The 15,267-nt window shown below is 27.3% G+C and overlaps 1 protein-coding gene across 1 annotated transcript; it reads right to left on the bottom strand.

Moving 5' to 3' along the window:
- On the bottom strand, positions 11,583-14,747 carry LOC109352673 (spermidine coumaroyl-CoA acyltransferase-like). Its single transcript, XM_019594827.1, has 2 exons — positions 14,006-14,747; positions 11,583-12,396 (listed from the first exon to the last, which is right to left on the bottom strand). The coding sequence occupies exons 1-2, from the start codon at positions 14,723-14,725 to the stop codon at positions 11,695-11,697; spliced, it is 1,422 nt and encodes a 473-aa protein (XP_019450372.1). The 5' UTR covers positions 14,726-14,747; the 3' UTR covers positions 11,583-11,694.

Genomic DNA, 15,267 nt, shown 5'->3' with positions numbered 1-15,267 from the left:
GACATCAAGTGAAGTGATCAACCTCATCATGGTTACTATACCATTAAGCAAATCTATGTTGATATGAACCTAGTTGATGAATAATATTTTTTACATAACTAACTTTGATAACATTTCTTACAACACATTAATTTATTATCTTTATTCACATGATTTTAATATTTTATTCATTCAAAAAACCCTCAGAAAAAGTACCAAAAGGATATGAACGGATTTTAATTTTTGTTAAAGTCATATTATTTGCAAAATGAGACAATTTAAGGGATTGACAACGAATAGTGAACTGAGTCTTTCTCTACTGACCATTGATCCAAAATCAAGATTTAACCATGTTTGATTTCATAATCTACGTAAGATTGGGCTTAACTGAGTTAAAAATGAGATCATTTCTAGATAGTCAAATTGCCCAAATAGTAGCTAACCAGATGACGCTCTAAACTTTCCAACATTTCTTGTCTTTCACCATGCCCAAGCGAGTAGTGAAGTGATGAATGAGTGTTTTGGAGAAATCAGCATTGATGTCCAACCAACTATAGATAAGCTGTCAGACTAAGCAGATTGGATTCAGGATGTTCATTGCAAAAGGCGCATAAGGTTCCTCCTCCATGGTTGAAAGAAAATCCCCTTATGAGAAGAGCACCCCTAGTGGGAAGTTTGTCCTGAAATAGTTTCCAAGCAAAAGTACTGAACTTCAAGGGTGCTTTGGATTTCCAGAGGAGATGAAGATGGTGATTGTTGTGAGTTTTGTTCACTATGGCAGATATCATAATTAACAACAGTTATTCAATAGTGAAATTTTGAATGATACTGTTGAGTATGAGGCAAAAGAACATCTACAACGCATACTAAATCAAGCGTTGTCAATGTGAGTAACTTTAACAGTGCATTCTTGAAACAACACTGTTAAACATCAGTGACATTAACGCTGACTTTAATAAATTATGTTTAACAACATATATGATAGGTAGCGTTGTTAATGTACATATATTCCATGAGACGATTATGGATAAAGAAAGGAATTAGCACTTCATGTGCTCGTACAAAGACGATATCCTGATTAATTCATGAATTACTTTACACCTTAAACTTGTTTTATTATTTATTTTAATTATATTTTATTATTTATAAAGATAAAATAAAATTCTTACAAGAATTAATCTAACTCCTAAATATCCTCATGTGAAACTGGAAAGTAAAACTTAGTGATCCTTGTTGAAATATTTGATGGATGGTTGTGTTTTAATTATTTTAAACAATATATGTGATTTATCACGACCATGTAAAGAATGAATTGAGAAAAGAAAGTGAATCATCACAACCTTCATATACCTTCAATGTGACTATTATTTTTATATTCCTAAAATCAATTTTGAAAAGATTCATATTTCTTTCGTTTGATACTTATTATTTATTAATAAAGAAAATACTTTTATTATTACTATCTTTGTGGTTCGTATTTCAAAGATTTATTTATACTACTTTTTTATTATTAGTTATTATTATGTGAAAATGTTTTTATTTATTATCTCATTTTAATTAAATTTTAATGAACAAAATGATATATCACATTCGTTTAAAGATGATTATAATAACAGAGGTGAAATCATAAACTTGCCTACATCTTTATTATAATCATTTTAATAGACTTTTATATCAATTGTTTGTAATAGATGAAAAAGATTATGTAGTTCATGCACTATTTTATATATTTAGTTTTTATTTATTTTCATTGTTTATTAGTTACATTTTATTATTATTGTTATTATTATAAGGATCCTCATACCCTTGAACAAAAAATGCATGTTGGGGTAATTCTCTGGCCAGAGAACATGAACATAGACAATCAACAATATAGGTTGAGGTACGGTCAGAAGTTGGAAATAAGAATAATAATAACTAATAACATAGGTCGGGTTACAATCGAGACTTATGACCAATTAAAATATAACAAAGAATGTTAGTAAGGGTACTTCCGAAACTTGGGAACAAGAACAAAAACAATAAATGTGTACTCAAGTGAGAGAATATGTCATTGGATGTAAAACAATTATATTAAAAAATTTAAAATTCCACCTCCCTTTCTTGGAAAGACCGGAAACAATGTTTTATCATTGCTAAGATTTCCCAAATTGAAGTTCACATTTGTTGGAACATCAAATGATGGAAGTAACCAACCAAGAATATTTTCATCTTTATTTTCTATTTTCATTGAAAATGTAAACAAAAAAATGATCAAAGAAAACACACCCTAGCTTCTTCAAGTAGTAAACAATTTCATGTGCATTAGCTTCATACTACAACATCAACTATGAAGAATTAGCCTTAAAAAATAGAAGTATGAAATTTAATCACTTTCAATCCTCTAGAGAGAAAAAAACTAAAATGGCCTCTGTTACTTTTTTTATATCACACAATAAATATTATTAATAAATAAGACTGGTAGGTCCCTCTAAACTATCTCCATTCTCCATTGAAAGCATGGTTGGTAGAATAGGATGCATTTCTAAGTTTTGAAATATGGATCACTATCATATAATAATGTATCGATTGTGTTAATTGTGTTAATATGCGCTTATGGATCACGTTATCTGCTATGCAATTACAATTATTATATAAAATATTAGCTAACATTATATGGATTTGTCACCTTACTTTTTAATGTTTTTTATTTCTACCTCAACAATGCCCGATAGATAAGTGTGAGATTTGTTATTTACTAACATTCCCCCAAACTTGATATTTTGCATTTTGTGGTATTTATGCTGTATTTAGATATAAAAGACATTAAGGTAGATTTAGTATCATACCTTTTTTTAATGTCCATAGATAGTATATATTTAGGAATATTTGTAGATTACAAAATAGATATGCCTAGACATACGAGAATATTGTTTGAGATTAACTTTATTAATGTTCATCATTCGAGTTTATGAACGTTAAAATTTTAAACTTGTTAACATGCTAAAAAATCAATTTTAATTGAGTCAATCTTAAACTGAAAAAAACAATTTGTATTAAACGTTGATAGAAACATGACTCAACTTATTTCTTAACAAGACGAGTTGAGCTAAACTCGACTCGACTCATTTGCACCCCTAATTAAAAGACATAATTTTTAAATGCGTATAATGGACAACAAATGGTGTAAATGAGATAATATTTTAAGATTAATTTTATTACTTTGAGAATTAATATAATGGGCAATAAATCTTGCCATTGAGTTAATCTTTTAAATTTTTGAACTCGTTAAGAATTTTAATTGAGTCGATCTTAAGTTGAAAAAAACAATTTTCATTGAACGTTAATCGAAACATGACTCAACTTATTTCTTAACAAGACGAGTTGAGCCAAACTCGACTCTACTCATTTGCACCCCTAATTAAAAGACATAATTTTTAAATGCAACCAACAATTTTAATAAATTGCGTTCCTTATAAATAATTTTCTTTTGAATGTGAGAATTAGAAGGTCCATGGTTTGAATTCAATAAAGAATCAAATTTTATTTATTCTTGAATTAAGAAGGGTACAAACATATCAACAATCATCGACACAGACACAATCATATATATTATTTTCAGCGAATGTGCATAATCCTTTCACAGTACGGCTTCCTACATGCAATGATTGACATCTCTTTTGACATGCATCAGGAACACAATTACCTTCATATAACCTTGTTTTACACTGTCTATTTGGAGGAAATACAGAAGAATCTGCTTCACTTGTCATGAAAATACCTGAAAGTTCAAACACAAAGTTATAGAAAACAATGTATTGATATAAAAACCAAATTGTCCCATCAATTATACAAATATCATTTATGATTAAAGGTTGATAGATAGATAAATATTAAAAAAAGTAGATATTTTGACACCATCTAGAATAAACCTGAAAGCAAAATGACAAGGGCGAAAATATGCGTTAAAGTTAGCTTAGCCATCTACCACAAACACAACACAATGTTAATAAGAATGGTTTAATCTTAATGTTTCTTTGCACAATATAAGCATAATAGTGAAATGTGAAAACAATCATTTATATAGAGAATAATCAGAATATAGTGCTAGCAAGATATCAATGGCACTAGTTGCTTTGATTTAAAAACATATAAAAATTATAATTATAATATTATAAATTAATATATTAATATCTAGTAAATTAAAATGTTATTATAATTATATTATTAAAAACATAAATTAAGTTTATAATATTATAAATTAATATAGTAATATCTAATAAAGTACAATATTATTATAATTATATATAATAATAGTAAACAACTAATATTAGAATCATCTTATAGTTAATAATTATTAAGAAATATTTTTATAGTTATTAAAAAACAACTTGCTTCTAATAACACTAAATTATTAGAAAATATATGAAATTGGTGGTAAACAAAATTTTACAATTATAATAGAAAGGAAGAGATAACACATCAATACACTGTGATAGTCAAATTCCAAAAAATAATTTTTATTTAAAAACATTTAGAAATAATTATTTAAGTAAATTAGAATTAATAGCAAACATGTACCATTTGTCATAGATCAACTTTCCGCTTTGTGTAGAAAAGAAAACAAAACACGAGCTACATAACTTCAATTAAAAATTTAATTTTTAGAAAATATGTATAACTAGTTTATAATTATAATTTTATATAAAATTTACTAATTATTTATATTAAATAATAAATAAATTCTAAATTTTATTATTGAGAAAAAAGTATTATTACCTTTTTCTTACAAAAAGTTACTTAATTGAATATAACAGAAATGAAAAAAGAAAAAAGTAATGGAAAATGTTTATTATTAAAAATAAAAACACTATTTGTTATTGATGATTTATCATTAATCAATCATTATAAAAAGTATTTTTTTATTATTAATCCCTCTTTATTAATAAATATTCATTAATTTGATAATTCATTATTAATTACTATTGCTTAAATATGTTAAGATTAATTATTTATTATAAGGTGATTTTAATTTTAATTCCCTACTATTAATATATTTTCTTAATCATTAGTGATTAAGAAGAGAGGTTAGGAGAAAATAAATAATATATGTCGAGACTAACTTTTTTTGAAAATATAAACAAAATCAAAAACTTTCAAATAGAAAATATGGTTTAATCATCAAATGGAAAATGATATTTTTTTACAATTTAAAATAAACATATCATCTATACTTCTATAATATATATATCTATATCTATACTTCTTCTATACTATATATAAAGCCAAAACTTGAAATAACTTCCCTCAAGGTGTAATTTTCATTTCCTATATTGTCCTTAACTTTATTTAATTTTTACAAAAAAAACTATATAATCCTAAGAAACTACCACCAATACACTATATAATCCTAAGCAACTACCACCAATACATTAATTAACCACATATCTCACCTTAAATTAAATATATAAAAATTGAATATGTAGTATCACACAATATTTTCCGGCATGCACGAAGTGCCTGTACACACTAGTATATTATCTATACTTCTATACTATATATAAAGCCAAAACTTGAAATAACTTCCCTCATGGTGTAATTTTCATTTCCTATATTGCCCTTAACATTATTTAATTTTTATAAAAAAACTATATAATCTTAAGCAACTACCACAAATACATTAATTAATAACATATCTCACATTTAATTAAACATTATCATAATCACATAAAAATATAATATAAAGTACACCGAATACAACAAATACATTTTAATTCACAAAAATGAAATATATAAAAATTGAATATGTAATATCAAACAATATTCGTCGGCAGGCACGAAGTGCCTGTACACACTAGTATATATAAAGTCAAAACTTGAAATAACTTCCCTCGTGGTGTAATTTTCATTTCCTATATTGTCCTTGACATTATTTAATTTTTACAAAAAAAACTATAAAATTCTAAGCAACTACCACCAATACATTAATTAACCACATATCTCATTATAAATTAAACATTATCATAAACACACAAAAAATATAATATATAAAAATTGAATATGTAGTATCACACAATATTCGTCGGCAGGCACAGAGTGCATATACACACTAGTTATTTATAAATACTATACTCTGCGAATAAAATATAGTAAATATGGTTCAATCATCAAATGGAAAATGCATTGAGGCCTATAGTTATTCCCCATTTAGTAGCCATTGTTAACATTTCTAGTAAGGATATTAAAGAATATTATTTTTAAGAACTATTTCTTATCCAACCCCATTTATTCCATTGACCATTTTAACACTAGCATATGCATGGTGAAAGATAGAAAATGGTGGAAACTTTGGAGTTCATCTGATTACTACAAGTTGAGCAATTTGGTTAGCTAGGAATGACAATATTTTTAATTCGGTAACCTTTCTCTTCAACAAATCATTGATTCGACAAGGGTCAAATCATGGCTTTAGATCAATGGACATAGGGGAAAATATTCAATTAATTACTCAAATTGGATAGTTAATCCCTTAGCTTGTTTTTATATCTTGTTGGTCCTTATTCCACATCTTTTAATGTTTAAGGTTATGCATATAGTTTCAAAAAATATTAAATGACATAAAAATTCAATAAAGTTTGACTATAATAGTCACATTTAATTTAATGCACATTGAAAACATTATTAAAAAGGAAATGAAGAAATATGTGGTGAAAATAAGAGTAATAAATAAAGGTATAGTTGAAAAGTAAAATATAAATGTATGTTGGGTTTCCAAAACATCAAAATATATTAATATAGAGAATAATTAAGAATATAATGCTAGCAAGATATCAATAGCACTAGTTGCTTGATTTAAAAACATATAAAAATTATAATTATAATATTATAAATTAATATATTAATATCTAGTAAAGTAAAATGTTATTATAATTATATTATTAAAAACATAAATTAAGTTTATAATGTTATAAACTAATATAGTAATATCTAATAAAGTACAATATTATTATAATTATATTATTAAAAAACATAAATTAAGTTTATAGTATTATAAACTAATACTCTTTTTTATCCCTAATGTAAATTAAAGTATCTACTAAAATATAATCTTATTATAATCAGATTATTATAATGTTATAAAAAATTTAGTCCAAACCAATCAATCTTGCAGTTCATTTCCGTCAAAAAGCACGTTAAAGTTTGATCTTAATATATTTTATTACAAGATTTGATGTATATAATTATTATTACTATAATTTTAAGTTAAATTCCACAACCAACTGATAAAATGATTTAAATAATTTATTATATATGAATATTTCATTCTACAAACCCCAATTAAGAACCTTTCTAAATTATAAAATATTTACTAATAAAATAGTGGTATTGTCAAATGTTGGGAGTAATAATATAAATAAATGTCGAGATACTTCTCTAGCTTGGAACAAAAATAAAAATAATCAAGAACATAGATAGAGGTATTGCCAGAACTTGAGAACAAGAAATATAACAACCATAAACATAGGTCAGGTTACATTCGAGACTTTCTTACAAGTGTCACCTTTTAGGATTGAACATTAGTATTTGACATGAACGATACATTGAGGTTTAGCTTTTCCCAAATACTGCACGAACATCTTGCTTCCAAGTTTGCCTTTCATATTTATTTATTATCTACAAATAAATATTTTAAATTTCTGACATATTAAATTATGTTTGTTGCACCTGATTTTCGGTAAACACTAGTTATATGACTTAAGAAAAGGGAGAAATGAAATTATATCATCTTTTAAAAGATTTGGAGTCACCACCAAGTTCATACAAACAAAAGATAGAAATCTCACTTTATATCTAATTTTCATATATTTTGTTTTCTTTAAACTAGAATTCTATGATCGTGAGATGATTATGGACCAGGGAAGGAGTTAGCACTCCTTGTGCTCGTACAAAGATGATATCCTAATTAATTGAATGGATTTTTATACTCTATCCCACCTTTTCTTTAAATTCATAGACATCACATTTGAGTATATTTGTAGATTATAAATTAGATATGTGCCTAGGCATACACAAATATTCTTTGAGATTCACCTTTTTAATGATCATCATATGGGCTTATGAATGTTACAAATTTGAACTCGTTAACATGCTCTAAAACACAAGAAGTTTGATTGAGTAGATCTTATCCTAAAAAAATAGTTTGCATTGAACTTTGATCGAAATACGACTCGGCTCAATTCTTAACGAGACGAGCGGAGCTAAACACGACTTTACTTATTTCACCCATAATGGAAAGACATAAATTTTAAATTGATATAATGGACAACCAATGATGTGAATGAGATAATCTTTTAAGAATAATTTTAGTACATTTGAGAATTAATATAATGGGCAACAAGTGTCAACTTTTGGAATTGAACATTAGCATTTGACAAGGAGGATACATTGGGTTTTAGCTTTGCCCTATACTGGATGAACATTTTGCTCATAAATTTTCCTTTCATATGTATTTAATAAACTTTATCTACAAATAAATATTTTAAATTTTCGACACATTCAATTATGCTTGTCGCCTCCCTAATTTTCGATTAAAACCGATTATACAACAACATAAAATGGATAAGGGAAGTTATTCACACTTCTAAAAGATTTGAAGTTACCACCACATTCTTACGTATAAAAGGTAGAAAATTCTCTTCATGCCTAATATTCAGAATGTTTTAGTCTTTAAACTAGAGTTTTATGATTGGGAGACAATTATGCATTAGGGAAGGAGTTAGCTCTCCAAGGGCTAGTACAAAGACGATATTCCAATTAATTGCATAAATTATTTTATACGTTAAACTTATTTTATTATTTCTTCTAAATAGTTATTTATTTATTAAAGAGAAAATAAAACTCTTGTAAGAGTTTATCTAGCTCATAAGTATGTTCATGTACAATATGAAATTAAGACTTAGTGAATCTTGTTAGAAAATATTTGATTGGTTGGTTATGATTTTATTATTATAAAGAATACATTCTAAGACGGAGATAACAACTAAGATGGTGGGGGTGAATTAATTGTTTAAAACTTTGACTAATTTTTCTGCACAATTCAAGAGTTAGTAGCAGCGGAAAATAATATGCAGAAATAATCAAGTGTAAGGAGATAAAGGAGAAGAGAGTACACAGAGTTATTATATTGGTTCATCTTCTTGTCCATCGAAGGCTACGTCTAGTACTCTTGCAGCCAAGAGATTTCTTCACTAGATATTAAGAGCAGTAATTACAATTTCTCACCCTAAGATTCCTTTGTACCTTACTCACTCTCTAACACCTATATCACTCTTTGAAAAACATCATTTCTAAGTGACTCTATCCCCTTTCTTATCACACCCTTGTGAAAGAAAGTAATTCAATACTCTGAATGAAGAAAATGTTTAACAATGACATGGATTGCATTTACAATATTTTGAAGTTATAAACTCTTGAAATCCAATAACTCAATGTATATTTTAGTATTAATGCTCAGAAGGTTTTAATACCTTGTAATAACATTTAAGGCAACTTTGCAAAACAAGTTCTGGAAGTTATGAACAAGTTGCACCAAATGTATAATAAGTATTTCAGAAAATTATAGTTCTAGCAAGTAATTTCAATTTGAGTTATGTTATGTATTGTGTGTGTTTGAAATGAGTTTCAAAGCCTTTATCTAGACTTTCCAATCAACCAGAATACCTCTATGAAAAGGTAGGATTTGTTTGGAATGAAACAATTTCGTTTGGGTTGAAAGTTGTGTAGTTTGAATCTGAAAACTGATGTAACAACTCTCAGTAATCGATTACCCAACAAGTCTGTCCAACTGATAAATTAATTTTCACAGGCAATAATCGATTACTCAAAAGGTGTAATAGATTACCCAACTGTTCTGTCCAATTAGGTAATTATTTATCGTGTTATGTAATCGGTTACCCACATGGTGTAATCGATTATCCTGGTCAATTTTTGTTGGGTAACTCGTTTCTCACTCATGTAATCTGGTACTTAATCACATTAATATGTTTCTTAGATCTAATAACCTGTTACTTAGTATTGTGAAAATTGTTTTCATTTATATTTATGTTTATTAATTTTTTTAAAATACTTTTGAGCATTACTACTAAGTGTATAGATTTAGATTATAAGGATAGAAGTACCTAAAGACTTATATTATAATTTCTTGAAGATTTGTCTTCATAAGTATTATTCTTTTTCTTCTTTATATATGATGTTGGTGTCTTCATCAAAATCTTGCCAAGGTCAGGAACCAACTCTTCTTCACATACATGTAGTGAATCATCACAACCCTTCTTACATATATTCAATGTGACTATTATTTTTATATGGATTTTGAGATAGCCATGTGTGGAAAAAACTCTGCGGGTTTAACTCTCCTACCTTATTGGATCTGCAATCATGAACTCAAATGATAAACCCCTCATTTCATGGAACTTCCTTGCACATTTGGAAGATCCACTACTTAATGTTATCTCTTTATACTACTTTTTTAAATATTAGTTATTATTATGTCAAAATATTTTATTTATTATTTAATTTTTAATTAAATTTTAACAAACAAAAGTTATGTTCATGTTTGTTCAAAGATATTACAATAGATGAAATCTTAAACTTGTCTCCATTTTTATTATAATTCATTTTAATAGACTTTTATATTATTAATTGTTGGTAATTGATGAAATAGATTATGTAGTTCAAGAACTATTTTATATAATTTATTTATTATTGGACAATATATATATATATATATATATATATATATATATATATTATTGTTTAGATTTATTAGTTACATTTTACTATTATGGTTATTATTATCAGAGCCACAACAAGATTTCATGGGCAGTGTGAGGCAAGACACTAATGACTTGGTAGGCCTTATTCTCTCTAGTGCAGATTGGTTGCACATATTTGTAGAGAGAATTAGGTTGACACTGATTTTTGTGTAGTTAGAACAATGAGTTATTTGGTGTTATTGATTTCTTACGTATCGACTTACTGACTGAGTTATTGACTTACTGACTGAGTTATTGACTTACCGACTTAGTGATTAATTGAGTTACTGACTTAGTGATTAATTGACTTACTGACTTACTAGCTAACTCAGTTGTTGACTTATTTACTAATTTATGGACTAACTGGTTTAGTGACTTACTTACTTACCGAGTTGCTAACTTACTGAGTTATTGACTTATTAAGTTACTTACTTTTCGAGTTAGTTACTAACTTACTTACTTACATACTAACTGATTTACTGACTTATTGAGTCAGTGACTTACTTACTGAATTATTTACTAACTTACTTATTTAGTGACTTACTTACATACTTACTTATGACTAACACTCCAAACTTTTGAATAACTCCTATGAGATATCATGTCTATATGAATAGTAATATGGTGAATGAGTTGAAGATGTAAAGTAATATTGATGTTCAAGCAACTGTAAAGCAGTTGTTACAATGGAAAAATGAGATTACAAAAGGAAAAAATATGTTGAAATGCAAAATGAGGATAATGAACATCCTTCTTATTCTAAAGATACCCCTCCATGTTCAAAAGGGAGACAAGGACTTGATATGAGTCTAATATCTCAATAATACATGCATGTAGTTGAATAATGACATAAATATGAAAATCCTCATAGTACACAAAATGTAACAAATAGGACACTACAAACATAAAAATGGACCACATTTTATAATTTAGCATTAGGCCACCAAATAGATTGGGTTGTGAATGAGTCAATAGTCTTGTTGAGATTGTTCATCTCCTCTATAAACTTTTGCATGGCATCACTAGGTAGAGAAGTGAAAACCCTAACACCTTCCTTCATTGAAGAATCCAACTTACTAGGAGGAGTAAGAATAAACAAATCCACCATCCCAAACAAGTTGCATGGAGCAGGAACCATATTCACAAGTTTATTCCCTGCTAAATCTCCCATTTCCATATAACCAAGATGTCTCCAATCTGTCAAAGACACAACTGCACCACTTTCATGGTTAAAATCATCTAAGCTTGGATAAATTGTATTGATTGATTTTTTGATATAATCACTATTAGAAGCACCCTTTTTGCTCATATTTATAAGCATTGCAATCTCAGAGAGTGGTTTTCCATTGAGTTCTTTCACTGTTAGAACAACATATACATCAACAACAGCATTTCCATAATACCCTTTAGGGAAAGGAGGATCAACCAAGTATTTTCTGACACCTGTCATGATACTTAACCTAGTTTTTCCATCATAGCTTTGATTTAAAGCTTTTGCTCTTGATCTCCAAACATAAGCCATAACACAATCTAAAGCTGTGATGTTTTGCTTCATAGTTTTATCATTGTAGACAAATTCCTTCATTAAACTCATCTTTAGTCTTCTTATGTCTTCACCATTCACCTTTAAACATCCATGAATAAGTTTTTGGCATATGATTAATTAAAGTAAATATATACCAAAACTTTAATTTTAAAATGAACTATATATTAAATCGAATCTTACATAATAAAATCGTGTGAGGTAATTAAGTCATTTAAATATTTTTTATTAAGTCATTTAAAATCGTGTGAGGTAATAATGAAAACATTTCATTTTTATATAAAAGCACATGCCATTCCTCATTGACATTTTTTTTTAATTAAAATAAAGTAAAAGTTATTCTATTCATTTTTTATGACTTCATAACAAATAATTAATTTTGCTCACATGTAGACAATTTAATAGTTTTTGAAACTTTTATAAAGCTGTCATGAAACTTCTATCAAAAAAGAGCATTTTGGATACATTTAATTTTAAAGTCAAATAAATATAAATATCACAATAATATTATACAACTTTATAAAATTAAGACATTTTTCTAGATATTCTAGAAGCAATCTTATACCTAATATGTAAATTCTAAATAAAACCAATGAATTTCATATTTGATTCTAAATAAAAAATAACATGTGTTATTTGATTTGAGGCATTAATGAAATGATTTAATATGTATACATTAACAGTGTAAATGTTTTTTACACTGACAGTAAATCATCTATCATTGATTTGTTAACCATATTAACTCTCAAACAAAAATAAAACAAATCAATGGTGGATGATATGCTGACATTGTAAAAAACTTTACACTATGAGTGCACATATTTTCAACTCTTAACTAAAGTAATTATCTTTTGTGTTCAACATTTTTCAAATTCTTCCTATAAATGGGTATATGATAAAGACACGAGAAAACCACCAGAAAAGACACCAAAAAAAGATAGACACAAATAGAAATAGAAGCATGGAGAGAAATGTAGAAAAGGAAAAGTGGTGATAAGGGTAGCAAAACTTAGTAGAATGTAATCTTTCTCTCTCTCTATTTCCCATACATTCAATCTTCCTCACTCCATCTCATCTTCCTTTACAATCATTTTTTGTTACCATTATTGTTCCCTTGTACTCCTAAGAGTTAATGATTAATGCTTTTCTTATGTTATTAATTCTTTTTCTATTTCTACTTTCTTTAATAATAAAAATAAAAATGCTGTAATTATACATTTTTGGGAATTCGATATCGAGGTTATGGCTCGTGTCTAATATTTCTTTTCATATAACGATATACAGATGTAAGATTTATTTTTGTCAGACAGAAAAGAAAATATATATTTCCATGCAATTCAATTTTTAATAAAATAAGTCAATGGTAAATTTAATCTATGCAATTAGCTAGTGTATTTTTTTATTATGTATGAACAGAACACTAATATCTTCTCTGATCTGTAACTGACTCTTAAATCCTAAACTCTTAACCAAAAGGTCATTTTATCCTAATCGGACTTAAGAAAAGTTATCTATATTTCAACCATAAAAAACTAATAGCGACTCCAAAAAGTCATATAGCCAAAAATCGAGGAAGTGATGCAACACCTTGGTTATAAAAAAAAGCTAAAAAATACATTTTTTTCAAGAAAACATACTATCTTTTTCTCTTTTTAAACATGGAGGATAACAAAACTCTAAATAAAATTACCTTAATGCATCCATGCACAAGATTTGATGTTGGCAAATAGGGTGAAATTGCACCTGTGTCTATACCCATGGGATCTTGAAATGGTTGTTTATTTATTGATCCCATTAGTACTCTCTCTCTCTCCCACACTGGTTTTATAGAAGGCTCACTTTTTCCACATGCAAGTTCATTCATAGCTTTGAAGAATTGTGCTACACCAAACCCATCAGAAACAACATGAGATATGCCCAATCCAATTGTGAAACCTCCACATAGAAACTTGGTCACTTTCATCACCAAGGGATATTGTTGGCCATTTTTATCTTGGAGTGGAAGATCAAATGCCAATTTGTTTGCAATTTCTACATCATTGCCATCCAAGTATTGAAGAGAAGAAAGGTAGCAATTAGCAATGGCTTCTATCAATGGAACTCCATGGTTTGGTTCTAAGTGTACACTAAGTTTTCCATCACCATTTTCAACTAGCCTACCCGCAAGAGGATAATAGTAAAGCAAAGCTTTTGAGAGTGCTTCTTTGATAACAAAAAAAGGGTCTAGTTTGTTATTAGAGGAATCAATATTTGATGATTGATATACAAAAATGATTTGACCAATGCCATTACAATCGGTTCTATGGTCAAAATCAGATAGAGAAAGAATAGAGGAAGGAATGGAGCTTGATGGTTTCACAAATACAACTTCTTTCATCTCAAACTTTAGGGTTTCTTTGTGATATGCCATTGCAAACGTTGAGAAAAAAATGTGGGGGTGCCACTCTATATGTATACTTTGAAATATGGGCCATGTGCAACTCGTTTATATTATAATGATTTTTTATAGAGTATAATATGTATATATTGTCACTGTAAATTTTTTACATAATTACTACACACCCACCATTCATTTGGATTACTTCTTTGTCGAGGAAGACTCAATGGTTAAAAAATATGATAATTAATAATATAATAATAATAATGTATATCTATACTATATATAAAGCCAAAACTTGAAATAACTTCCTTCATGGTGTAATTTTCATTTGCTATATTGCCCTTAACGTTATTTAATTTTTACAAAAAACTATATAATCCTGCAACTACCACCAATACATTAATTAATCACATATATCATCTTAAATTAAACATTATCATAAACACAAAAAATATAATATAAAGTACACCGAACACAACAAATACATTTTAATTCAAAAAATGAAATATATAAAACTTAAATATATAGTATGACACAATATTAGCCGACACGTACGAAGTACCTGTACACAC

Source organism: Lupinus angustifolius, chromosome LG07, assembly GCF_001865875.1.
Source record: "Lupinus angustifolius cultivar Tanjil chromosome LG07, LupAngTanjil_v1.0, whole genome shotgun sequence".
Lineage (NCBI taxonomy): Eukaryota > Viridiplantae > Streptophyta > Magnoliopsida > Fabales > Fabaceae > Lupinus > Lupinus angustifolius.
The sequence above is the reverse complement of the archived record's forward strand: the minus strand, read 5'-3'. Positions and strand labels throughout refer to the sequence as shown.

Coding starts and splice junctions, on each gene's coding strand:
- LOC109352673 (XM_019594827.1), bottom strand. CDS start 14,725: ATGGCATATCACAAAGAAACCCTAAAGTTTGAGATGAAAGAAGTTGTA. Junction 12,397..14,005: donor TTGTGCATGGATGCATTAAG/GTAATTTTATTT, acceptor GGATGTTTAAAG/GTGAATGGTGAAGACATAAG.